Below are 23537 nucleotides of genomic sequence, written 5' to 3' on the forward strand. Positions count from 1 at the left end.
TTGGGAGGAGAGGAACAACCTGGCTGGGAATTCGGGACAGGAGAGGAGGCCAGGCAGGGCTGTGGAGGTCTGAGGAGGATTTAGGTTTGGATCCTGGAAGGTGGGAGGCTGGAGGGCTGGATGGGGCCGCTGGTTTTAGGAGGGACACGCTCCTGCTGCAGGGAGGCATGTTGGGCTGTTGGAGTGTTTGCTTTGACTGGCTGAGGCTCTGAACTGGCAAACAGGTGTTGGAAAGGTGTGTTGGAAGTGCTGAGACTTGGGAGCCTCAGTCTCTGTGTGAAAGGGATGCTCCTGAAATATTCACCACTGAGGAGCAGTGGGAAGCGCCAAGGGAGTGTTCAGGGAGCTCACAATGGGGTTTTTTCCTCATTTGTTCAGTTCCCACCATAAAAACTGCTCAGGATAAGCCACAGCACTTCAGCCTGACCCCTCACAGCTGCAGGTGGGGGAAACACCAGAGGGAGAGAGGATAAAGAAGAAAGAGGGGGCAGATTCTGGCATGGCAGAGGGAGAGGTTCCCAATGGCCTGTGCCTTTCATTTACTGCTCTGGTGCCAGGCTGGTGATCCTGGGGGCTCAGATGGAGGGACCGTGAGCTGCTCTCACCAGGGCAAACGTGGCATCATCCCGTGGAGTCCTTCAAGTTTCCGGAGTCCCTGCCCTGGGGTGGATCTGGAATCCTTTAAGTTTCCATCAGAGATAGCAGTATTTCATATTTCTCACTACTAGTGAGAAAGCCAGGAGTATTTCTCACTGCTAATGCACACAACTCCTGTTTGATACCTGCACTGACTGTGTCACATATCAGAGTTTTAGTGTTTTCTGGCGTTTGTTACTTTTCATGCTCCAAAGTAGAACAGCTGCTGGTTCTCTGACCCTGAAGGACCTTCCCTCCAGTGAAGGCACCTTCACATTCCTCAGCAGCAGCTGCCTGTGATTCTCTGTGTCCTCACCACCCTCAGTTTTACTGTTGTGTTTTATTTGCCCCACTCCTGCAGGATCCCAAAGCCAAGGAGTAAAATATCTCTTATTTAATTGGTTTTTTTAGCTGTTCATTATGTATTTTTGTGCAGAATTTTCTCTATTGACATAAATGCAGGTAGTTAATTAAAAAAACCCCCAAACATCTCCCTTCCTTGTGATATTTGAAGGGGACTTTAGTCACACCCCCACCCCATCCCCTGCTTTTTAGTCTTCCCCGGTTTTATCATTTATTTAATTGTCTTCTCCTTGTCAGGTGGAAGATGGGACCGTTTCCCTCGTGTTTTAGGTGAAACCTGGTGACCATGAAGTCCCGAGGGAGATAGAGGGACAGCAGTGGGAATTCCTTCTCACTCCTCTGAAAAAAATCCAACAGTTGCCTGATGGTAAGAAAGCCGTAGGTTTTAATTAGTGTTATATTTACAGTGCTCATTAATCAAGGAACAGATTGAAGAGTTTCAGCTCCAAACCCAGTGGGATGGAGGAGGACACAGCTGTAAATGCTGCGTGTTTGGAGCGGGTGGGAGGGTTGGACTGAGAGTCTGACTGTGCTGTGGTTTGTGCCCTCTCCCCAGGGATTGCCCCTTTGGCTGGCGTCATGGGGAGCTGCTGCAGTTGTCTGTGCACAGACAGCATCCCAGACAACCACCCCACCAAATTTAAGGTAAGTGTTGCACCTTCAACCCCGTCAGAGAGTCTGTGACAGCTCCAGCTGCTGGCAAAGCCCAGCGTGGGCTGGACTCGGGCACGAGAGGAGGGAAAAGCTCTGCTCCCGCACACAAGTGTCACTTGGGAGGATCTGAAAATGTGTTAGTTTTGGTTTGGGTTTGTTTTCCTTTCCTCAAGGAACTTCTGCCGCAAATGTGTTTGTATTTGCTGTGGAAATTGCCTCTGCTTGGAAAATGCAAGGAAATGGGGAACTGGAGAGAAACCTTTTATTGCTGAGGGCCGTGTTCCAGAGCCTGGGCTCAGACACATCAGCTGAGCTGCCAAGCTCGCAGTCTCCAGGGCTGACAGCTCGGCGCCTGCTGCCAGCCATGAATCCCTGCTCTCAGCTGGGAAAAAGGCATCAGTAAAGGGGGGGAATCCATGGAATTACAGTGCTTTGTGGGTGGGCTGCTTTGGATACCAGTTGCACTGGTGAGGGGCACCTGCAGTGCTGTGTCCAGGATGACACTGAGGGGTTGGAGCATGTCCAGGGAAGGGAACGGAGCTGGGGAAGGGGCTGGAGCAGCAGGAGCAGCTGAGGGAGCTGGGGGGGCTCAGCCTGGAGCAAAGGAGGCTCAGGGGGGACCTTCTGGCTCTGCAACCCCCTGACAGGAGGGGGGAGCCGGGGAGGGGTCGGGCTCTGCCCCAGGGAACAAGGGACAGGAGAGGGAACGGCCTCAGGCTGTGCCAGGGGAGGGTCAGGTTGGACATCAGGAGGAATTTCTCCATGGAAAGGGTGGTCAGGCATTGGCAGGGGCTGCCCAGGGAGGTTTGGAGGTGTCCAGGGAAGGCCTGGACGTGGCCCTCAGTGCTCTGGGCTGGGGGACAAGGTGGGGACGGGGCACAGGTTGGACTCGACGATCCCGGAGGTGTTTCCCGGCCTCAGTGGCTCTGGGATTGCAGAGTTTCCTGCCGTGGGCTCCGCAGGTGACGAACGTGGACGATGAGGGGCACGAGCTGGGCTCTGGGATCATGGAGCTGACGCAGCGGGAGCTCATCCTGCACACGCACAAGCGCGACGCCGTCAGGTGGCCCTTCCTGTGCCTGCGCCGCTACGGCTACGACTCCAACCTCTTCTCCTTCGAGAGCGGCCGGCGCTGCCACACGGGGCAGGGTGAGTGAGTGTGGCAGTGCCTCCTGGAGGCAGCGACGCTCAGCCTTCTGTTCCCAAACTTCTTCCCAAACTCCTGGCCCTGGTCAGTCAGCAGGTTCCCCTGCAGCCCCTTGCCCAGGGTACCACAGTGTGTGTGTGTGTGTGTGTGCACATCCAGGGGATGCTCCTGGTTCAAACACCCACGAGACAGCGTTGGGGCTCAGGGCCTGGGTGTGAATCTGGTGGTCTCGTTTTGCTTGGTGCATTGGTGCCCGTGAGGGGGTTGGTGAAGCATTTCTGGGGTGTATTTAATGCCACAGAGGTTGTTACACTGCCAGCGCTGTGCTTCGGTGCCAAAGGATGCCCAGCTGGTAGCAGGACCTTCCTGAGGATCTAGAAAGCACTTTTTGCAAGACTGAAGCTGTTAAGCCTCTTTTAACTCAGGATAAAGCAAAAGGGCATCTCCCACACCTTTTTCCAGGTTCCTCTTAGGATCGTTTGTGTTGGTGGCAACAGTGGTTTGGGCACATTTTGTTTTCCTTGGTGCTTTCCCCCTGCCTTGGTCAGTGCTGGTTCTGCCCAGAGCTTTGCATTTGGGGTCTGGCAGCACTTTGGAACAGAGAGGGAAAGGAGTTCTACGTTTCACTGATGTTATGCACGGGGATGCTGTGCATGGAGGAGGGAAGTGAGTCACCCAGGAGTACATGCCAAGTCATCAGCAGCACTGGGAATAGTCTCCAGTTTTACAATGGTGCCTGTTAGTTCCTTTACCAGTCTGTCTCTCTTGCTTTTAAAGAGCTGAACGTTTTCTTGGCATCTGCATCCCCGGGAAAAAAAAGTTGTTTCCTCAATCTAACAATGTGTTTGTAAACTCCTTCGTATCCAGAAGGACTCACATGAGTGTTCAGGGTCTGTGCAAATCTGCAGTGGCATATGCTCCTTTTTAATATTTACTTAAGTGGGGGTTCCCTCTCCTGGAGCCATGTGCTTATCAGTGGTGGGAGACTGGATTCTGTTTTGCCTGTTGCAGGGTGAGGATCAGTGATTACAATTGAATCCAGTGATTAAAATTCTGCCCCATGTGTGGCTTGCTCTGCTCAGGTCCAGGCAGAGGTGAAGTAGCAAAGCTCTTCACATGCTACAAAATTTGGAGCCAACCTTCATCAGTCTCAAAGCAGAAATGAGAGGGATGATGTATTTTGATGAGTTTTCTCCCTTCCTTGTAGGATTTTACTCTGCTTATTGATTTTATCTGGAGCACTCTTTCCTGATGCTGCTTCCTACCTGACTCAAGGCAGATCCAGCTGTTTTTTTTGGCCAGAACCTTGCAAACCTGGTTCTTTGGGAGCAGCCCTTGTTGCCATGCCATTCCTGTTGCTATGGCTTTGGTGTGTGTGTGTGTGTGCCAGCCTGGGATTGGTTACTGGTCTGGGCTGCTCCTTTGGGGAGACACTCTTTAGTTCCAGGGATTTTTAAAAGTGTGATGTCCTTGTCCCTCCCTCACATGCGCACCCCACAGGGCCCAGCCCAGCTTGGAGGAGGCACTGCCCAGCCTTTCCCTGGCACTGAGGACTGCACTGGGGGCTGGGGGAGTTGACCCAGATCAGAGGTGAAAGGGGACCAGTTCACCTGTCCTTGCACACCCGTGGGCTTGGCTGTTGTCACATAACACAACGCTGAGGTGTCCAAGGCCAGGCTGGATGGAGCTCTGAGCAACCTGCTCTAGTGGAAGGTGTCCCCACCCATGGAGGGGGTGGAATGGATGAGCTTTAAGGTCCCTCCAACCCAAACCATTCTGGGATTCCATGATTTCTGGTGATTATTTCACGAATAATCCACCAGTTGTTGGTTGTTTTCCTGCGGCTGTGGGTTGATTGTGTTAAACACAGCAAAAGCAACCAGAATTCCCTGTTCGTTTAGAGCCAGGAATTCCCTGTACTCCTGTAAAAGCAGGATCACTTCCCTGCTCCTCTGAGCCTCCTCTCTTGTCACTGTGCAGGGATTTTTGCCTTCAAGTGCTCCCGAGCAGAGGAGATCTTCAATCTGCTGCAGGACCTGATGCAGTGTAACAGCATCAACGTGGTGGAGGAGCCTGTTGTCATCACCAGGAACAGTCACCCCACGGAGCGGGAGCTGTCCCGGACCCCCCAGGCCCCCAACAGTAAGACCCCTCAGTGTCTGGGGAGGAGTGGGGGGCACACAGAGATGGGGTGATGCCTGCAGTGCTCCCATCCAACTGCCCTGTGCAGCCCAGGGGTCTCTCCCACGTGCTGTCCCATGTCTTTTTGGCCACGTGTGGAATTTTGTTTCCGAGGAAACAGCAACAAAAAGCCCCTTCAAACAGTCACCTGAGTTGTCACCCCTCGGTTGGATTCCACTGGGCCGCTGCCAAGTGGCCTTTCCTAAGTAGTTCAGGTGGTTTCTCCATGAAACCACCTCTGGAATAACTCAGATTGACTCAATTCCTGTCTCCATGAGGTTTTAAACGAGGTTTAAACGAGGCCCTGGCCCTCGTGTTTGTGCTGGGTTCTTTGCTGTTGGGATCTCCCCCAGGCAGGCTGGTTCTGCCTTCCAGGGTGCAGCAAAGTGAAATAACTCTTTATTTTGTACCAATCTAATGCTCCTCTGCCTTGATCCTCTCCTAGGTCTGGGGTACACTGTCCCAGGATTTCCCAATGGATTTCACAGCTTCCCTGGAGAAAGCCTGTCCTACTCCTCAGCCCGGCACCCCTCAGTGAGCAGCCTGAGATATTCCTCCGTGGGGGAAGACTCCACTCATCCCCTCCTTGGGCCTGAGGAGCAGGTAAACCTGCCTGTCCTAAACTCTGCTGGGTGCAAGCAGCTGGTTTTGCTCTGCACTTCTGGGTTTCTCCCACTCAAAGCTCAGGGGATCCTCACACCTTGTCATTCCGTTTTTCTCTTTACTTCGTTTTGCTCTTGGAGGCTCCTGCTCTCTGACACCTCACCAGAACATCAGCCTGGCAAAGCCAACTGAGTTGTCCTAAATCCACTGGTATTTGGGTGGCAATTATGTGTCAGCTGTCGCACAGCCCCTAAACTGCTGTGCAAATGCACCCCAAATTCAGACCCTTTTTATTTTCATTTTTGATGTTCAGATCTTTTGTTTCAAGTTCTAGAATTTAGGATTTTCCCCTGCGAAATTCAGCTTGTCTAAACCATCCCCCAGGAGGCCTGGGTAGGTGTGAGGGCTGCAGGATCCCCGTGGGAGCCACTTGAGGAAATATTTTGCAAGTGGCTTTGCTTTCTGCTCTGTGCCACGTGCATTGAGCGTGACACAGACAGAATCCCAGAATCACTGGGGTTGGAAAAGACCTCCCAGACCATCAAGTCCAACCTGTGCCCAATTCCCACCTTGTCCCCCCAGCCCAGAGCACTGAGGGCCGTGTCCAGTCACTCCTTGGACACTTCCAGGGATGGGGACTCCCCCACCTCCCTGGGCAGCCCCTTCCAATTCCTGACCCCCCTTTCCAGGAAGAAATTCCTCCTGATGTCCAGCCATGTGGACACATACATTATGTGTCTGCAGCTGGACTCCTTTTTGTCTCTCCTCCAGCCCACAAATCCTAAAATGCCTTTTGTGTTTTGTTTCCCAAAACCTTCTCGACTTATGAAATTCTTCCATTCTCCTCCTGCTTCATCAGCCACTGATAAATTTTCCCCTCCTGGTGGTTTCTCAGCTGCTCTCGGCTGCTTTTGCTCTTGCCTCTGCTCTCTTCTCCTTTCACTGTCCCTCTGCTTCTCTCCTTGCAGTCCCACACCTACGTGAACACGGCCAGTGGGGAGCAGGAGCCGAGGGGCCGGCACTGTATGCACTCCTTGCCTGAAGCCCACCCTCCTTTCCCCCCTAGGAACCACAGCCGCTCCCTCGAAGACCGCAACCCCCAGGTCTTCCTGCAGCCAGGGGAGGTTAAATTCGTGCTGGGCCCTTCCTCCGGCTCCCGCCGGGCGTGCCGGCACCCCCGGGAGTGCGGGGCGCCGCTCTGCCCCCCCAACAACAACAACAACGAGTGCGAGGGGGGCTGCCCCTCGCCCCAGTGCGTCTACGAGAACCTCAACGGGCCGGCGGTGCCCGGCGGCGGCTCCTCGCGGTGCCGGGCGGGGATGCCCAGGATGCCCCGGCAGGACGGCGGCTGCTCCCGGCGCCGCTCGGCGCTGCTGCACTACGAGAACCTGCCGGCTCTGCCCCCGGTGTGGGAGCTCCAGCCCTCCCGGCGGGACGAGGCGGCCCCCGCGCCGTCCCCCGGCGGCTTCTCCGAGGAGGACCCGCTGCGGAGCCGCCCCACGAACTCCCGGCGCAGCGGCAGCGCCCTCCTGCCCCGGCCCCGGCGCTCCCCCCGCCTGCCCGGCGTGTTCGGCTTCGAGCTCCTGCCGCGGCCCCGCGCGGAGCCCCCGCGGCAGCTCAACTACATCCAGGTGGAGCTGGAGGAGGCCGAGCCGGGCGAGGGGCACCGGGAGCCGCCCCGCGTCCCGCCGCCCGCCCCGTGTCCCGGCGCCCGCCGGACCGACTCGTACGCCGTCATTGACCTCAAGAAGACCGCGGCCATGTCCAGCTTGCAGAGGGCCCTGCCCAGGGACGACGGGACCTCGCGGAAAACGCGGCACAACAGCACTGACCTGCCCCTCTGAGGGTCCCCCAACAAGTGCCAGCCCCGCGTCGCGGCTCCGGTCCTTGCCCCTGGGTGCCCCTGCCCGCCGTGACTTCCATTCGCCATTGCCTTCTGCTTCCCTGCCCGCCCGCGGGGCTCCTGCAGCTGCTGTTGAGGCTCGTCTGTCCGTCTGTCTGTCTTCCCCCCTCTCCGTCTCCGTGTCGTTCATTTTTGAAGCCTTGTGGGATATCTGACGACTCAGAAGGTTAAATTTTGGGCGGGAGGTGCCAGGGATAACACTGTGGCACTGCGTGGGCACAGACTCGTGTGGGTCAGGGCAGTGGCACAGGGGAGGCCTGTTCCCAAAAACGAGCTGCTTTAGGAGCTCTGCTGCAAATCCAGCCTGTTCCCTGTGGATTTGACACCTCCGGGAGAGCTCTGCAGCCAGGCCACTCCGAAGCCAGGATTTGCCTTGTGTTTTCCCTGGTGATGAGGGAGCTCATGCCGTGGCCTTTCCACCCTCACTGTTACCTGTTTTCTTGAAGCTTTTTATACTTCTGTCCTTTTCTCAGATTCAATTTAAATTGGGCAGCTGAAATTAAATGAGGAGGACAGAGAGCCATAGGCACACACTGTGATCACAGAAACCTGATTTCCTAAATCCTAAAATTCCTTTTCCTGCTCTAAAAGAGGAGGGAAAGGCCACAACCGTGAGAGAGATTTGAGGTTTGGTGTAGAAAACTTCACTCGTGCCATATCCTGGTGTGCTTTTGAAGGGTTCTTTTTGGCAGCTGCTCAGAAGTGTTGTCGATTTATTTATTTGTTTACCTATTTATTTATGAAATGCTCCTTTGCCTCCCAGTTAATTGCCAAACTGGTGCCAGTATGAAGCGTGTGCTCGCTGTGGCTCGCTCCGCCCTGGGGGACAGGTCTCAGAAGAGGTTGGTGGCTTTGCTGAGACACCAACCGGGGGAAAAAAAGTTGGGGGAAAGATCAGCTGGGAATCAAAAATGCATTAACCGGGCCTGGCTGTCACAGGGTGGGTGGGAAATGGTATGGGAGCCGTGGGAGTGGGAGCGGAGCCGCCAGGCAGCCGAGCTTGGAGCAGTATCAAAGTCGGTGCCTCCACCCACGTGCCTGGCTGGGCCTCGAGGAATCTCTGTTCAGTGTTGTGAGTGAATGTGCAGTTTGTTTCCTGCAACTGCGGACTTGGAAGGGCTAAATTTCGGCTCTCGGGTAAATTTTGTGGCCTTTGATGTGGATCTTTGTCTCGGTACCGGGGCTGGGCTGAGCTGCCCCTGTCCTGCTCCAGGATGTCCCCCGAGCCCTCTCCGCGTGTCCCGCTGCAGCTCAGTCCCTCCCTGGATTACTCTGTGCCTGTTTCAGTGGAGAGAAGTGCTCTGGGATGCTCTGGGGTCCCTCCTCCCTGCTGTCTGTATCCACCTTCCTCCTGGCTCGGGAGCCTGGATCCAGTCTCAGCGAGGGTCCCTCTCCCTGCAGAGACGTTGCCAAACCTTGTGTTCCCCTTGTCCTCGATGTTTTCTGGTGTTGACGTCCGTGAAAGAGGAAAGACCCCGATCATCCAGTTCCAACCTGCTTCTGAGGGCCAGGAGCTTGATTTCCAGATTTTGGAAGTTCAGCCTTTTTGGGTTTTGGTGCTGTAATGTCCTGTTGAGCCGTGACCCTGCTGGGAGCAAGGACGTGTGATCCAAGTCTGAGTGATGCCATGTTTGTGTCGCAGAACGTGGAGTTCTTGGCTTGCTGTTGCACTATAAATTCCAAGTGTGCCACATGCTTAAATTCACTGGTTTTCTTTTTATTTTTGGAAGTCCTTGTGCTTGTCTTCCATTCTTTTGTCCACCCCAGCCCTCGTGTCACTTATAACTGAAAGGAAACCCAAGTAATATATTTTTATATGTATAACAAATGACTTTATTTGAAGGAAAAAACAACCCCCCGAGTAACATATCCCCCAAAATCCAGCTTTCATTTAGGGAAGTGAGAGAAGAAATTGTTTATATATATATATATATATATATAAAAGTTAACTGCGTTAAGCTTTAAATAAAGTATTTAAATAAAGAGTTTCTGAGCTGTCAATGTCACCCTCTGGGACAGCACCAGCAGCTCCCCCTGGAGCCTCTGTATGAACCTGCCTTTCCACTGCCTGAGCTGAGAAATGCAAAATACTAATTCCCTTTTTCCCCAGAAAGGGAAGTGAGGATGAAATGAAGGGAGGATTTCCATGGAGGAGGAGGTGAGGGCCCTTTCCCACCCCCACGGAGGGTTTGCAGGTGGGTGGAATTCCAGGGAAGGTGCTGTTGGGTGGCTGTTTGTGCCTTGGGTGGCAGCAGCTGAGGGCTGGGGCTGATTTTGGGTGCTGCCTGTGGCCACCAGCCTGGCCACGTGTCCCCAGGGCTGGGATGAGGCTGCTGTGAGGGTCTGTCCATCTGTGAGCTCCCAGGAGCAGGGAATTCTCCCTGGTGTTCCTCAGAAACATCGAGCTCCCAGCTGCAATCCCGTTTCAGTGGTTTCCCCGTGAGCTTTGTGTTGGGAAATCTGGCTTGGATCGTTTGAACCGCTGATTTTCATGTCCTCCAGGTCTAGGTTGTCCCACTTGGGCCTTGTTGGCAAATCCAGTGCTCCCAAAGGGCACCGAAAGCAGCAGTGACGGGGGATTTGCTCACACAGAAATACGTGAGGGCTGTTCTCAGTCCTTTATCCCAGTTACACCAGAGCTGCTGCACCTCTTGAGGAAGGGACAAGAATTTCCTTGACCTCAAAGATGAGAAAACAGGGAGCTGATGTTGGCTGCATCCCCTGCTTCCCTGTGGAGCATCCTCTGCTCCGGGTCCCCTCGTGTCCTCCCCCTCCCCGCTGGGGCTCTGCTCTGCTGGCTCAGCAGGCTCTGCTCCAGAGGTATCCCAAGCTCCCCGGGAAGCTTTAGGAATGAAAAGCCACTCACAGCTCATTGTTCACAGTGGGTTGTTCCATGTTGAAGCCATGGAAGTGTCGTGCAGGCAGCCAGGAAAGCAGTTGGCATTTATGGCTTTCGGGGTGCACGTGTTCGCATCCCGGCGATTCTCCCACTGTTTTTTGCTTTTCTGGAAAACTTCCCAAGAGCTGTGTCTGCATTAAGTCGCCAGGACTCTTTGAGAACTTCTTAATGTTCGGTTTTCCAGGTGGTGTGAAAGTGCAGGGAAGGACGGGAGCACAGGTGACACATTTGGGATTCTCCCGGCGCGGTGTCGCAGCTTCCTCTAGTGGCCGCGGGGGAGAAGGTTCCAGAGGAGAATCCAGGTTTGGGACGAAAGGTGAGGGGGGAACCCGAGTCCCTGTTCTCTCACCCCTTCGGGGGCTCCTTCCTCCACTCTGGGGTTGGAGTTGAGGGAAGGCTTGGTGAGCAGCCACGGGCTGTGCTGAGAGAATTTGGCTGCCCTAACCTTTTTGAGTGGTTCTTGATGAACTTTGAGTTAATCAATCAGATTTCTTCCCCTGATATTCCTTCCCTGGTGAATGCACAAATAGATCTTTTCCCCTTCCCTTTCCCAAGAACCTGTTGTAGGAATAGAGCTTCTCCCAGTGCTCCATTGTCTCATCATGGGAGGGTTTGGTTTTCTCTTTTAACCCATTTTAAGTGCCTGCTTTTCCCCCAGGGAAGGAGGTTGGAATAGCTGTGAGTGTACCTGCCTTACAGGGAGAGGGTGGCAAAGGAGAGGCTGGTGGTGAGGGTTAAAGGATCGATATCTCTGCAAAGAGACTCAAATGTGTTTGTTATTTCTGAGGCACTGTTGGTTTTATTAGCTAAGCCCTGCTGTTCACCGGGAGACAAACCAAGCCAGGGGTGGTATTGCAGCTCCCTGCTCCCTCAGCCATTTTCTCCTGGAATCTTTCCACTGTCCCTCCGTGTGATGCTGCTCAGCCCTCCTGGGTGGCGTCTCGCCTGTGAAAAATCATTAATGAAAGGTTGTTAAAGAACCCATTGCCCAAATCCAGCCTCTGGGAGGGCTGCCCTCAGCCCTTCTGGGAAGTTTGTCTTTCCCCCAACCTTGGCTCGTCTAAAAATTCCACACAGAGGCAGCAGAACAGGTTTAGGTTCCTGTTACTGAAGGTGAATTCATTAGTGAGAATTCTGAGAGCTTTGAAGTTGGCAATTACAGGCCAGGGAGTGGAAAAGGCTAATTCTAAAGAAGGGATCTAATTTGTTTTTCTTCCTAAGTGAGTGTGATTTTCCAGTTGAAAGGCCCAGATGCCTCAGTGTTCTCTCAAACTCCTCCCAGCTCCCTCGGAGACCCTTTAGGTTCTCATCATCATGAAGTGGCTGATCCTCACCTGGTTTGGGATGTCAAATATCTGAGCTAGAGCCCAACCATTTAGTTCAGGTGCTGTTCTCATGTAGGAACAGAAGAACCTTTATTCTCATGTGGATGGAAACTGTTCACCTGTGTGCTGCAATCTCTGTTTTGGAAATAAAGCACCGAAACCAGCTCCTGCAGCACTGGGTAAAGGATCCAGGAGCTTGGGTAGGTTCATAAACACAGCTGCTCCAGGGAGACACGTGCCATCGTGGGCAAAGCTTCCCCCACGGCTTTCTTCATGGAATCATGGAATCACAGAATGGTTTGGGCTGGAAGGGGCCTTAAAGTTCATCCCATTCCACCCCCTGCCATGGGCAGGGACACCTTCCACAATCCCAGGTTGCTCCAAGCCCCGTCCAGCCTGGCCTTGGACACTTCCAGGGATGGGGCAGCCACAGCTTCTCTGGGCAACCTGTGCCGGGGCCTCCCCACCCTCCCAGGGGGGAATTTCTTCCCAAAAATCTGATCTAACCCTACTCTCTTTCATTTTGAACCCACTCCCCCTTGTCCTGTCACTGCAGTCCTGATGAAGAGTCCCTCTCCAGCTCCCTTGCAGGACCCTTCACATCCCGCATGGATGGTGGGGGAGTCGAAGGGAGATGGGATTCCCTGGGCTGGAGCTGTCAGTGTGTGGGCTGGGCTGTGGCACCAACACAGAAGAGAAACTGAAAGCAAAGGAGGGGAGATGCCCAGGCCCTGCTCCAGAGGGATGTCCTGCCTGGGAATGAGCTGAGTCCTGCTCCACGTGGGGACACTGCATCTGATGTTAGAAACTGCAAATCCGTGATTCCCATTAGACTGAACACCTCAGGGCTGCCCAGCTTTGGGTCAGGAAGTGCCAAAAGGTGGGATGTGTGTGTGCTGCAGAGGGCACCTTATTCCTGTGTCTCGTGGCAGGGCTGAGCCCCGGGAGGGCCGTGCCGGGAACTGTCGCTCTGTTGACGTTTCGATAACCACACTTTGCTTCCAGCCAGAATTTGCTTTTTATCCAATCTTAATAAGTTGATCTTTCTATCAATCCTGCTGGCAAACAAGGTAATTGCTTTATTATAGTCTCAATACCCAGCAAAGGACACACACTCCCTGGTGCTCCCGAGGGAATGAAATCCGTGCGGAGCGTTGACACGAGATGAGCAGCGACAGCGATGCCGGAGGATGGAGAGGGTGATTTCCCCACTGGGAAGAGCCAGGCTGCTTGGATTGGGGATGCAAGCAGGGCTGGAGGAGCTCTGGAAAATATTCAGGCTATAACTGAGAGGATAAGGGCCCATTTGCCAGAAAATATTTAGGTTATAACCAGAAATGCTTTGGTTTGTTTGCTAGAAAATATTTATATCGTGACCAAACCCATTTTGGTCCATTTCCTGGAAAATATTTGGGTTATAACCGAAAACATTTTGGTCTCTTTGGATGTTTGTTGGCGATCTGGGAAGTCTGTGTTTGTGGTTCTCTTTTTCCACAGGAAAAAAAAGCAAACAAGGAATTTCTGACTTTCTGGGCTGGTGTGAGGAGGCGGTGGGTGGGTTAAACCCCGAGGGCTTCCCCTGGGGGTGAGTTACACCTTCCCACGAAGGGAGGCACAGCACCTGCCTTCGGATGCTGGACGGGGAGGGAATGGGGTGCTCCACAAAATTAAAAAATAAGTGGAAAAACACATGATTTCTGTCCGGATAGTGAAAGGTGCATGACATGGAAACGACATGACATGACATGGAAATGAGCTTTTCTCCTGGAAGAGAGCAAAGGGCTGGGAGGCTGCAGAAGAGGAGAAGGACTGAAGGCAGAGCAGGACAAAGCAAGAGAGGGATCCTGGTGTTCTCCAGCTCTTTCCCCCGTGTCCTGGGAAAGCCTGGCTGCCGGCAGCCATCCATCCATCCATCCCTGCATCCGGGCGGAAGGAGGGCAGACCAAAGCGTTTCCATCCCGTGCCAAGAGCCGCGAGCGCTGGGGGAAAGGTTTGAAGAGGTTTTGGCGAGCGCAGATATGGCCCGGCGGTGACGTCGGGTCCCCCGGCCCCGATAAGCTCTGACCCCTTATCGGATGGCAGCGCTTTGATCTCCCCAGCTCGGCCCAGCTCTGCCCCGCTGAGGGCACAGGCTCCCCGCGAGCCTCGTGGCCCCGAAGCACAAAGAAGCCCTTGAGGCCGGGGGGGGCACGATGGTAATGGAAAATGGAGGTCAGCAGATAAGGGCGGGCGCTGCCTCCCACTATAAAAGCCCAGAGCCCGCCCGGCCCGGCCCGGCCCTGGGGTGTGTGTGGACAGCTCGGCACCATGAAGCGGCTCCTCCTGGCCCTGGCGTGTCTCCAGCTCGCAGAGGGGGTGGTGAGGTGGGTGTCCTGCAGGAGAGGGTAGAGAACAGAGTCCAGCCGCAGCCCTGACCTGGAGGGCACCTGGCCAGGAGCGGCTCCAGCCTCCGGCATCACCACGCTGCGGTCCCAGCCCAGGCTTCATCCCTCCCTGGAGGGCATCCCCGGGCACCTGGAGGGCTCCTGTTGTGGCAGGGTTCGACTGAGTCCAGAGAACTGAGCATTTGAAAATGGCCAAATCTTCTCCTGATTTCCTGCCGTGTTTTGTTGGGTTTCTTCCTCCCTCTGTGCAGAATCAATCTGAAGAAAGGCGAGTCCATACGGGAGAAGATGAGGGCAGCTGGAGTGCTGGATGACTACCTGAAGAAAATTAAGTATGATCCAGTTAAGAAATACAGCTCCAAAAAGGGCTACGTTGTGAACCAGCCGATAACCAATCACCTGGATGTGAGTACCCCAGGCTCCCCTCTGGCTGCCTCTCTGCACACCACCTTCCCCTTTCCCTCCTCCTTCCCAGCTGCTGGAGCGATCTGGTCACCCCAGAGCCTCCAGGAGTGAGAAACTGCTTTTCTCCCACTCTTCTAAGCTTCTGGTTTAGACTTCAGGGAAGTTTTTCCCCAGCCACAAACCCCTTTCTGTATGTAACAAAAAACACAGCAATTATTTTATATTTCATTTTTGGGGAGAAAAAGCAGGATGGGAGCTCAGTCTGCTCCTGCCTGGTTGGTTATGGGCAAGAGTGAGCCTGGCATTCCCCACCTCCCTGCAAGGCAGTGGGATGCCAGGTGAGAGCCTGCTCTGTTCCTGACCCCGTGGCCAATGCAGGTGCCCCCTCTCTTCTCTGCAGTCCTCCTACTTCGGGGAGATCCACATCGGGACCCCCCCCCAAAAGTTCTTGGTGCTCTTTGACACCGGCTCCTCCAACTTTTGGGTGCCCTCCATCGACTGCAAGAGTCCAGCCTGCTGTGAGTACCCCTGGTGTGCTGGGAGTTGAGCTGCTACTGCTGCCTGTAGTAGCAGTCAGTAGTAGCTACTACCCTGGTGCACTGCACAGCCCAGTCGTGCCAGGGACAACCCAGTGCCAGACCAGAAATGATCCCAGGATTCTGAGCTGGGATAGCTGCTCCCCGGTGCTGGTTGGTGGCTTCCCTGGGAAGCACAGAGCCCTCTGCCCGGCTAAGGAAGGTGGACAAATCCCTACGGCCATCCCAGAAATCTCAGTGGTAGTGCCTGACCTTCCGTAGCCGGGCAGAGGGAAGAGCAAAGCCAGGACTAGTGGAGCTGATGTCCTGCTCCCAGCAGAGCTCATCCCGTGTAACACTCTGCCAGTGGGAGAGCGCCGGGGATTTCACTGCTGATGGCTTTGCTGGGTGGCTGCTGTGGTTGCGATCCCTGGAGAGGGATCCAGGCAAAACTGGGATGCAAACCCTGCCTGAGAGAGTCCCACAAGGCACAGGAACAGCCTGTTCTGCCCTTCAGGACTTGCTCCCTGCCGGGGAAGCTCCTTCCCTGGGCGTTATCCCAGCGGAGCGACTGACAGTGAAATCCCCCTGCAGCCAGGCGAGCACACGCCCAGGATTTCCCCTCCTCTCTCTCCCAGTCAATCACGCCAAGTTCAAGCCCAGCGAGTCCGACACCTTCGCCCCCGATGGCCGGTCCCACACCGTGACCTACGGCAGCGGCTCCGTCACCGTCGTGCTGGGCTGTGACACACTCAGGGTGAGCTCAGGACCCCGGCCCTGTCCTGCCCCAGCTGAGTGTCCCGATGGAAGGAGCCCCGGGACAGCCCAAGAGCAGATTTTATGTAGCCAAGACTTGGGCAAAGCGTGGGTGCAAAGTGGTTATTGCCACCCTCAGTCACCCAGCTGGGGTTTGTCTGTGTTTTAACCCAATTCCTGCTGATTCTCCCTGCTGCCTGGTGCTGTTCTCACCAGCTGTGACCCTGCAGTGCTCTTGGGCTTCCGGAGCATCATCCACCCCCTCCCAAGGCTGCTCAGGTTTGCCTTGCTGACCTGGCCTCCCCTTCCCCTCCAGATCCAGAACATCACCGTCACAAACCAGGAGTTCGGGCTCAGCCAGGAAGAGCCGACCCAGCCTTTCTACTTTGCTGATTTTGACGGGATCCTGGGAATGGCCTTCCCCTCCCTGGCAGTGGGAGGGATGCCCACAGCCGTGCAGGGGATGCTGCAGCAGGACCAGCTCGCCGAGCCCATCTTCAGCTTCTACTTCTCGCGGTAAAAACTCACCGGGACGCTCAGCACTATGTCCCCTGCACTGTGTCCCCTGCACTGTGTCCCCTGCCTGTCCCCAGGAGTGTTCCTTGTGGGTTTATCCCTTTCTAGCCCAATCTCTGTACATCCTGATCTCTGCTGCTGTGTCTCTGATTTTGCAGCCAACCCACCTACCAGTACGGGGGAGAGCTGGTTCTCGGGGGAATCGACCCTCGGCTCTTCACCGGGGCCATCACGTGGGCACCGGTGACCCAGGAGCTCTACTGGCAGGTCACACTGGAGGAGTGAGTGCTGTTTGTGCCTCTGGGCAGCTCATGGAAGGAGGGGGGGCACAGCTGTCCCCCAGGTGCCTGCTGCAGGCACAGGCTCCAGGCTGGATGTGTTTCAGAGCACCCCAGAGTGACAGATCCAGCCAAGGCATGTTTAGGTACCAGTGGGTGCCTCAAGCGATGTCTTTCCCCCCGTTCTCCTCCCAGGTTTTCTATTGGGCAGTCAGTGACAGGCTGCTGCAGCCAGGGCTGCCAGGCCATCGTGGACACGGGGACCTTCCTCCTGACTGTGCCCCAGGAGTACATCGAGAGCATCCTCGAGGCCCTGGGTGCCCAGGAGACCAGCTATGGAGTGAGTGCAGGGATTCTGGGGTGTGTGTGGGGAGCAGTGGGAGCCTTGCATGGGAGTCAGAGCTGTGGGCTCAACCAGGTCCCACAAAACCTATGTGGCACCTACAGAACATGGTGCTGCAGGTGTGTCAGGGGGGATGAAGTCACATCCTTCCCTGGAGTCTCTTCAGGCTGGGAAAGTTGGGGCTGTTCAGCCTGGAGAAGGGAAAGTTGTGTGGAGACATCTCAGCCTCTTCCCTTCAGCATCTGAAAGGGCTACAAGGAAGCAAGAAAGGGACTCTGCATCAGGAACTGTAGTGACAGGACAAGGGGAAATTGGTTCAAACTGAAGGAGGGAAGGTTTAGGTGAGATATGGGGAAGAAATTCTTCCCTGTGAGGGTGGTGGGGGCCTGGCACAGGTTGCTCAGAGAAGCTGTGGCTGCCCCATCCCTGGAAGTGTCCAAGGCCAGGTTGGACGGGGCTTGGAGCAACCTGGGCTAGTGGAAGGTGTCCCTGCCCATGGCAGGGGGTGGAACTGGATAAACTTTAACATCCCTTCCAACCCAAACTACTCTGTGATTCCATGATGTGCCACTGCCAGGAAATGAAGTTTATGTTCGCTGGCATATGAAGGTATCTCTCCTTTCACTGTGGGTGCTGTCCCACCCATCATCTCCTCTTCTCCCTCTCTCCACAGTACGCAGTGGACTGCGAAGAGATCGAGAACATGCCCCCCATGACCTTCACCATCAGTGGTGCTCAGCTCCCACTCTACCCCTCCTCCTACGTCCTGAACGTGGGTATCAGCTGAGGGGCTTCTCCTGCTGAGTCCCTGAGGGCCAGGGGAGAACCCGGAGCTCCCCTGATGTTCTCCCTCCCCGCAGCCCAGCTGGAGGGTCCCGGTGCTTGTTTGACCCCCTGTTGTTCCCCTCTTACAGACCACCGGCTACTGCACCCTTGGGATCGAGGTCACCTACCTGCCCTCCCAGGACACGCAGCCGCTCTGGATCCTGGGCGACGTCTTCCTCAGGGAATATTACACCATCTTTGACACGGCGTACAACCGCGTCGGCTTCGCCCGCTCGGCGTAGGGCGGTGGGGCAGCACCACCCGGCCCCTCTCCTGGCCCAGGAGTGCCACGGCATTCCCAGGGACCTCTAATGTTCCTTTACTTGCCCACACGACTCCCCATCCCTCGGGATTCCTGTGTGAGGGCGTCCTCACAGTGTCTCCTGTAACAAATAAACCACAACATCCCAAATCACCCCTGACCTCCCGGGTTTGTTGAGCGATGGCCGAGCACAGACTGATGGGTTGCAGGTCTCAGACTCCCTTTCTCCAGCAAGGTAAGTGCCGTGACAAACTCCAGGGCTGAGGATAAAGCCACAGGGCTGGTCAGTCCCCACCTCCAACCCTCATCCTGGGCACCGGGAAAACTCATGTGGGAAGCCCCTGACCTTCCTTGCAGCTGGAAAAGGTTTACCAAAGTCCTGTGGTTTAAGTCCAAGTTGGAATGTGAGGTGAGTCATGACACCCAAATGACCCCTAACCCCTGAAGCAGGGCTGTTCAGTCGGGTAAAACTGCACCAGAACTCTGGTGTGGCCGAAGGGGACGGGAAACACCCTCGGGCAGGGGAGGTTGGGTAACCCTGCTCCTTCCTGGGATCCAGGCTCGTTTCTTAGAAGCTCTTTCTCGTTATCAGATGTATTCACAGCTCTGTCATTTCACCGGGGGAAGGACACAAACTGCTCTGTGCTTTGTGTCAAAATATTGACACAGGCTGAGTGCAGGGAGAGGAGATTAAGTGGGTGCGGGCAGCAGGGAAGGGCTTCCCTCCTCCCCATGGATTGGGAGGTTTCTGGTGGAAATGGGGCAGTGGCAGGAGGGGACAGGCGAGGGCTGACCACATCCCTGACCACATCCCTGCTGATCTTTGCTCTTCCCTTTGCTCCCTGCAGGATCTGTCCAAGCCGAGGCAGATCCACCAAGATGCGATGGAGGAGGAAGGGATGCTGAGGGGTTTCCTGAGCTGCTGCAGGCTCCAAACATCATTCCATGACTTGGATGGGAATGGGGGCCCCTGTCAGCAGGGACTGGGGGCTCTGCAGGCACCTGCAGCAGGGGACAGCAGGGCTGCTCCTGCCCATCCCCGGAACGCCAGCAGCAGGAATTTCCATCCGCTCTAAAGGGTGTGTTTTGCCTTTGTCTTCTGGAAAGACCGAGCTGGTGCTGAGGGCGAGAGAAAAGACTTCAACTTGTTAATAACCACAGGATTTTGCTTTTTATCAGATGCCACTTATTTGGTCTCGGGGGCCCTGGCCAAGCTCTGGGTGCCCCAGCAGCCTGGCAGGGAGGGCAATCAGGGCGGCTGCCGTGATTAACAGCCCGCGGGCGTTGGTGGAGGGTGGGAGCAGCGATAGGGCAAAGGGGTGTCTGGAGCAGGAGCTGGGCACGGCTCTGGCTAAATACACCCTGCCTGGCACAGGAGCTGCCACGGAGCCACCAGGGACCATGTGGGGGCTGGCGCTGGCCCTGCTCTGCCTCCCGCTCGGGGAGGGGACGCTCAGGTGGGTCCTGGGGAGGGGTGTGAAGGTCTCAGCACGGGGTGGGGGGCACAAAGGGATGGGGCCACTCGGCATCTGGCTGCCTCCTGCATCCCACAGGATCCCCCTGAGGAGGGGCAGGTCCATCCGGGAGCTGATGAGAGAGAAGGGGCTGCCCGAGGGTTTCCTGAACAACCTCAGAGGGGACCCGGGGAGGAAATACCAGCTTGGTGGTGCTGTGGCTTATGAACCTCTCATGAACTACCTGGATGTAAGTGCTGAAGCTTTTCCTGCCTCCTCTGAGCCACCCTCGGGTGTTTTCTGGGATGCCCTCCTGCTTTCCTGGCTGGCTGGGGGAAGCTCTGCAGTGGGGGCTTGGCTCCCTCCCCACTCCCCAGTCCAGGGGCTGTGCTGGGTGTGGGCAGGGGTTTTGCTGGGGTTTAGCCTGGCTCCAAGGGCTGGGTGATGCTGGGAGAGGAGGGCAGGAGGCACCAGTTCCTGAACTGGAACAGGGAAATGCCTTCTCAGGAAAAGCAGAGTTGATGGTTCTAGGGCAGAGCCGCTGCTCCTGGCCTTGCTCCTCTGTGTCCCACAAGGACCACAAACCTTTCCTATGGCCCCACAGCGGTTTGGGTTTCTAGCAGGGGGCACAGGGCTGAAAAATCGTTAGAAAAAAACAGGCAGAAACAGAAATCCACTCCCACTCTTGCTCACAGACCTTCTACTTTGGGGAGGTTGGCATCGGGACCCCTCCCCAGCATTTCCTGGTGATCTTCGACACCGGCTCTTCCAACCTGTGGGTTCCCTCCACCTACTGCCAGAGTCCAGCCTGTGGTGAGCACCCCTGGGGGACACAGCCGTGCCAAGGGGGCTGGGACCCCCCCCATCAGTGCTCCCTGGAGCTGTGACAGGGACACCAGTGAGAGCCGGGGGGGGTTTGGTGTCTGCTCCGCTCGGTGACACCACGGGGCTGGGTTTGGGTGGTCCCTTCCCTGCAAAGCCTCATGCTGGGGCTCCTGTGGGGACAGGGGTGCTGAGATGAGGGCAGGATGTGACCTGGGGGGCTGTGACCTTCTCTCTGTGCAGAGGATCACAACAGGTTCAACCACAGCCTGTCATCCACCTTCCTGGGCATGGACGTGACCTACACCCTGAGATACGGGTTCGGGGACCTGTTGGTGGTGCTGGGGTATGACACGGTGACAGTAAGTGACTCCTGACCTGCTGCTGTGTGGCTGCATCGGGGTAAGGGGTGCCTGTGGTTACAGTCAGTCCAATTTGCTTAAAAACTCGGGGAGTAGCTGAAAGTACCTTCTCATTCTGGGGATTAGTGCCTGATTAGTTTAAGGTGTCTCAGCATGAATTTACTCCAACACTGGGATCTGCAAACAAACTCATTCCAAGCCCTCTGGGCTTTCCACCCCTGGTTTGGGATAAGGGATACCTCTGGCCACAAGAATTTGCTTTATATACATCTGAGCTTTGTCCTTACAGGACATAAGAGATGTTCTGTGTGAGGCTTTCACATAGTGAAAATGTGATTTTAAATTAATTTAAGAGGCCCTGGTTTTTAATTAATTTAAGAGGCAAAACCATTTTGTGAGTATTTTATGAAATAATGAGTGATGGGACAAAGACTGTGAATCAGGCTGCTCCTGACCCCACTGGTGATGGGGATGAGCTCAGCATCTCCCAGTGCAGATTTGCCTTTGTGACCAAACTTCCCTCTCCCTCTAGATCCAGAACATCGTCATCAGGAACCAGGAGTTTGGCCTGAGCCTGTATGAGCCCAGCAGACCCTTTTACTACCTGGATTTTGATGGGATTTTGGGCATGGCTTACCCAGGCGTTGCCATCAGTGGTTTCAACACACTGATGCAGAACATGCTGCAGCAGAACCAGCTCAGTGAACCCATCTTCAGCTTCTACTTCTCCCGGTGAGACCTCTGGCAGTGGGTCCCTCTTCCACGGGCACAGCGTGGGTCCGTCCTTTCCTGCATCCTCACCTTCTCCCCACTCACCTCTGTGCTCCGGCGCTTCCCATGGATCATCCTGCCTGATTTTGGGTCTCATTTTGTGTCTTTCCAGCAACCCAACATACAGTTACGGTGGGGAAGTCATCCTGGGGGGGGTTGACCCCCAGCTGTACTCCGGGGAAGTTTTATGGACTCCTGTGGTCCAGGAATTGTACTGGAAGATCAGCATCGAGGAGTAAGTGCTGCCCCACAGCTCAGGGCGGGTCTTGGAGTGGGGGAGCTTTTCTGACGCCTTTCCTGCTGGTTCTCCAGGTTCTCCATTGGGTATTCGGTCACCAGCTGGTGCAGCCAAGGCTGTCATGGCATTGTGGACACTGGGACGTTCCTGCTGACCATCCCAGGGCAGTTCATGGCAGCCCTGCTGCAGGCGCTGGGCGCAGAGGAGAGCGACTATGGGGTAGGTTGGGCAGGAGGCACCGGGTGATGCCAAGGGACAAGGACACACCTGGGAGCAAAACATCTCACCTGGAACAGCCCTGCAGTGCTGTGAAACAGGAATAATTCTTCCAAACGTGACAAGTGTGGGTCAACACAACCCTGGCATCATCAGAGCTGTGCTGGCCCTTAGGGAATGTGGCCACCGGCATAAGGCCAGTGCCAGCCCAGGGGTCCTGACCCCTCTGCCCCTCTTTGCCTCTCTTGCAGTTCCTCGTTGACTGCAGCAGTGTCCCAGACATGCCCACCCTCTACTTTGCCATCAGTGGGGCCTGGTTGTCGCTGCCTCCCACTGTCTATGTCCTAGAGGTAGGTGGGATTTGACCCTTCCCAACAGGTCTTTGCCATCACAGGGCAGTCCTGCTTGGGAGAAAACCTGAGTTTCTTCTCCAGCACCCGATTCCACTGTGCTTTTGCTGCCTGTCAGGGATCCTGTTCCCAGCCAGAGCAGCCGTGAAGGCACGAGCAGCTCCTCACTGGAGCTGAAATTTGCTCTTTTTCCCCCAACAGAACAATGGCATCTGCACCGTGGGGGTCGAGAGCACTTATGTGCCCTCTGCCACTGGCCAGCCCCTCTGGATCCTCGGCAACCTCTTCCTCAGGCAGTATTACTCCATCTTCGACATGGCCAACAACAGGGTTGGCTTTGCCCTGGCAACTTAGGGATGCTGAGCATCACCCGTGGCAGAATTTGTCCCTGGAACACCTTCTCCTCCTTTGGATCTGTGCGGGGTGATAAGTAGTGAATAAAGGGCTGCAAATCCCTCGTGTCTCCTCTGGCTGCAGCTGAGCAGGGGCTGGCACAGCTTTTCTTGATGGAACAGAAAAATCTGAGCTCATGCTCGAGGTTTTCAGGCACTTCCTGGGCTTCCAGATGTGCACGGAGCCTTTGGATTGCAGCAGTGACAAACTGGGGTTGTTTTTTTTTTTAATGGGACCGGGATGCCTGCTGGGGCTGGCTGGGAAAACCGGGATGAGTGGGAGAATTTCAGGCTGCACCATGTGCTCAGCTCGAGGACTCCAGGGCTGAGCCGCTGTGGTGGCTGGAGGCTTCAGGAACCAGTTTGGAGCAGGACGTGCAGAACAAGGAGCTGCGTGTGAACAGCTCCGGGTTCCTTCGGTTTGGGGGGGAATTGCCCACGTGTATTTGCAAATAAATTAGGGATTAAAAAGTGTCGTGCAAGGGCGCTCATGATCCTTGTGCGAGGGGCTGCACAATCCCGGTGCGAGGAGCGACACGACCCCGGTGCGAGGGGCTGCGTGATCCCCGTGCCAGGGGATGCACGATCCTCGAGCAAGGAACTGCACGATCCCGGTGCAAAGGGCTGCACGGCGCGGGCACAGCCCCTGCCTTCCCCCCGCTCCCGGGGTGGAAAACTCCATTTTTGGGGAGAAAAAAACCCAAAAATAAAACCAAACGTTTTCAGGGAAGGAGCCCTCCCATTCCAGGGGAGGAAATCACCACCAACCCCGAACTGCCGCGGCGGCCCCGGGCGGGGACTACAAGTCCCGGCAGGCGCGGGCGGCCCGGCCCCGGTGCGAACTGCAGCTCCCGGCGTGCCCGGGGCCGGCGGAGCGGGCGAGGGCAGCGGGGCGGGTGGAACGGGCCGCGCCGGGCCGGGCGGGCGCTGCTGCCCT

At 55.7% G+C, this 23537-nt stretch overlaps 3 protein-coding genes across 4 annotated transcripts; all 3 read left to right on the forward strand.

The window, feature by feature from the left end:
• The first annotated feature begins 1238 nt into the window (after positions 1-1238).
• FRS3 (fibroblast growth factor receptor substrate 3) lies at positions 1239-9472 on the forward strand. The gene is made up of 6 exons (XM_027695169.1): positions 1239-1366; positions 1556-1644; positions 2616-2802; positions 4781-4942; positions 5427-5584; positions 6553-9472. Exons 2-6 carry the CDS (start codon positions 1579-1581, stop codon positions 7426-7428), a joined length of 1449 nt encoding a protein of 482 aa, XP_027550970.1. The 5' UTR covers positions 1239-1366; positions 1556-1578; the 3' UTR covers positions 7429-9472.
• Positions 9473-13807: 4335 nt separating this feature from the next.
• LOC113973275 (gastricsin-like) lies at positions 13808-18103 on the forward strand. Of its 2 annotated transcripts, XM_027695175.1 has the most exons (9): positions 13809-14074; positions 14347-14500; positions 14901-15018; positions 15654-15772; positions 16088-16287; positions 16446-16568; positions 16761-16905; positions 17582-17680; positions 17823-18097. In XM_027695175.1, exons 1-9 carry the CDS (start codon positions 14019-14021, stop codon positions 17973-17975), a joined length of 1167 nt encoding a protein of 388 aa, XP_027550976.1. In that variant the 5' UTR covers positions 13809-14018; the 3' UTR covers positions 17976-18097. The 2 variants fall into 2 exon arrangements, with proteins under 2 accessions (XP_027550978.1, XP_027550976.1); XM_027695177.1 differs by lacking the exon at positions 17582-17680 and having other exon boundaries at positions 13808-14074; positions 17823-18103.
• A 147-nt stretch (positions 18104-18250) lies between these two features.
• Positions 18251-22590, forward strand: LOC113973276 (gastricsin-like). Its single transcript, XM_027695178.1, has 10 exons — positions 18251-19074; positions 19371-19452; positions 19549-19699; positions 20145-20262; positions 20515-20633; positions 21166-21365; positions 21517-21639; positions 21717-21861; positions 22110-22208; positions 22410-22590. The coding sequence occupies exons 2-10, from the start codon at positions 19397-19399 to the stop codon at positions 22560-22562; spliced, it is 1164 nt and encodes a 387-aa protein (XP_027550979.1). The 5' UTR covers positions 18251-19074; positions 19371-19396; the 3' UTR covers positions 22563-22590.
• The last annotated feature ends 947 nt before the right edge of the window (positions 22591-23537 follow it).

The sequence above is a fragment of the Neopelma chrysocephalum genome, unplaced genomic scaffold (genome assembly GCF_003984885.1).
Source record: "Neopelma chrysocephalum unplaced genomic scaffold, ASM398488v2 Primary Assembly neopelma1_100, whole genome shotgun sequence".
Lineage (NCBI taxonomy): Eukaryota > Metazoa > Chordata > Aves > Passeriformes > Pipridae > Neopelma > Neopelma chrysocephalum.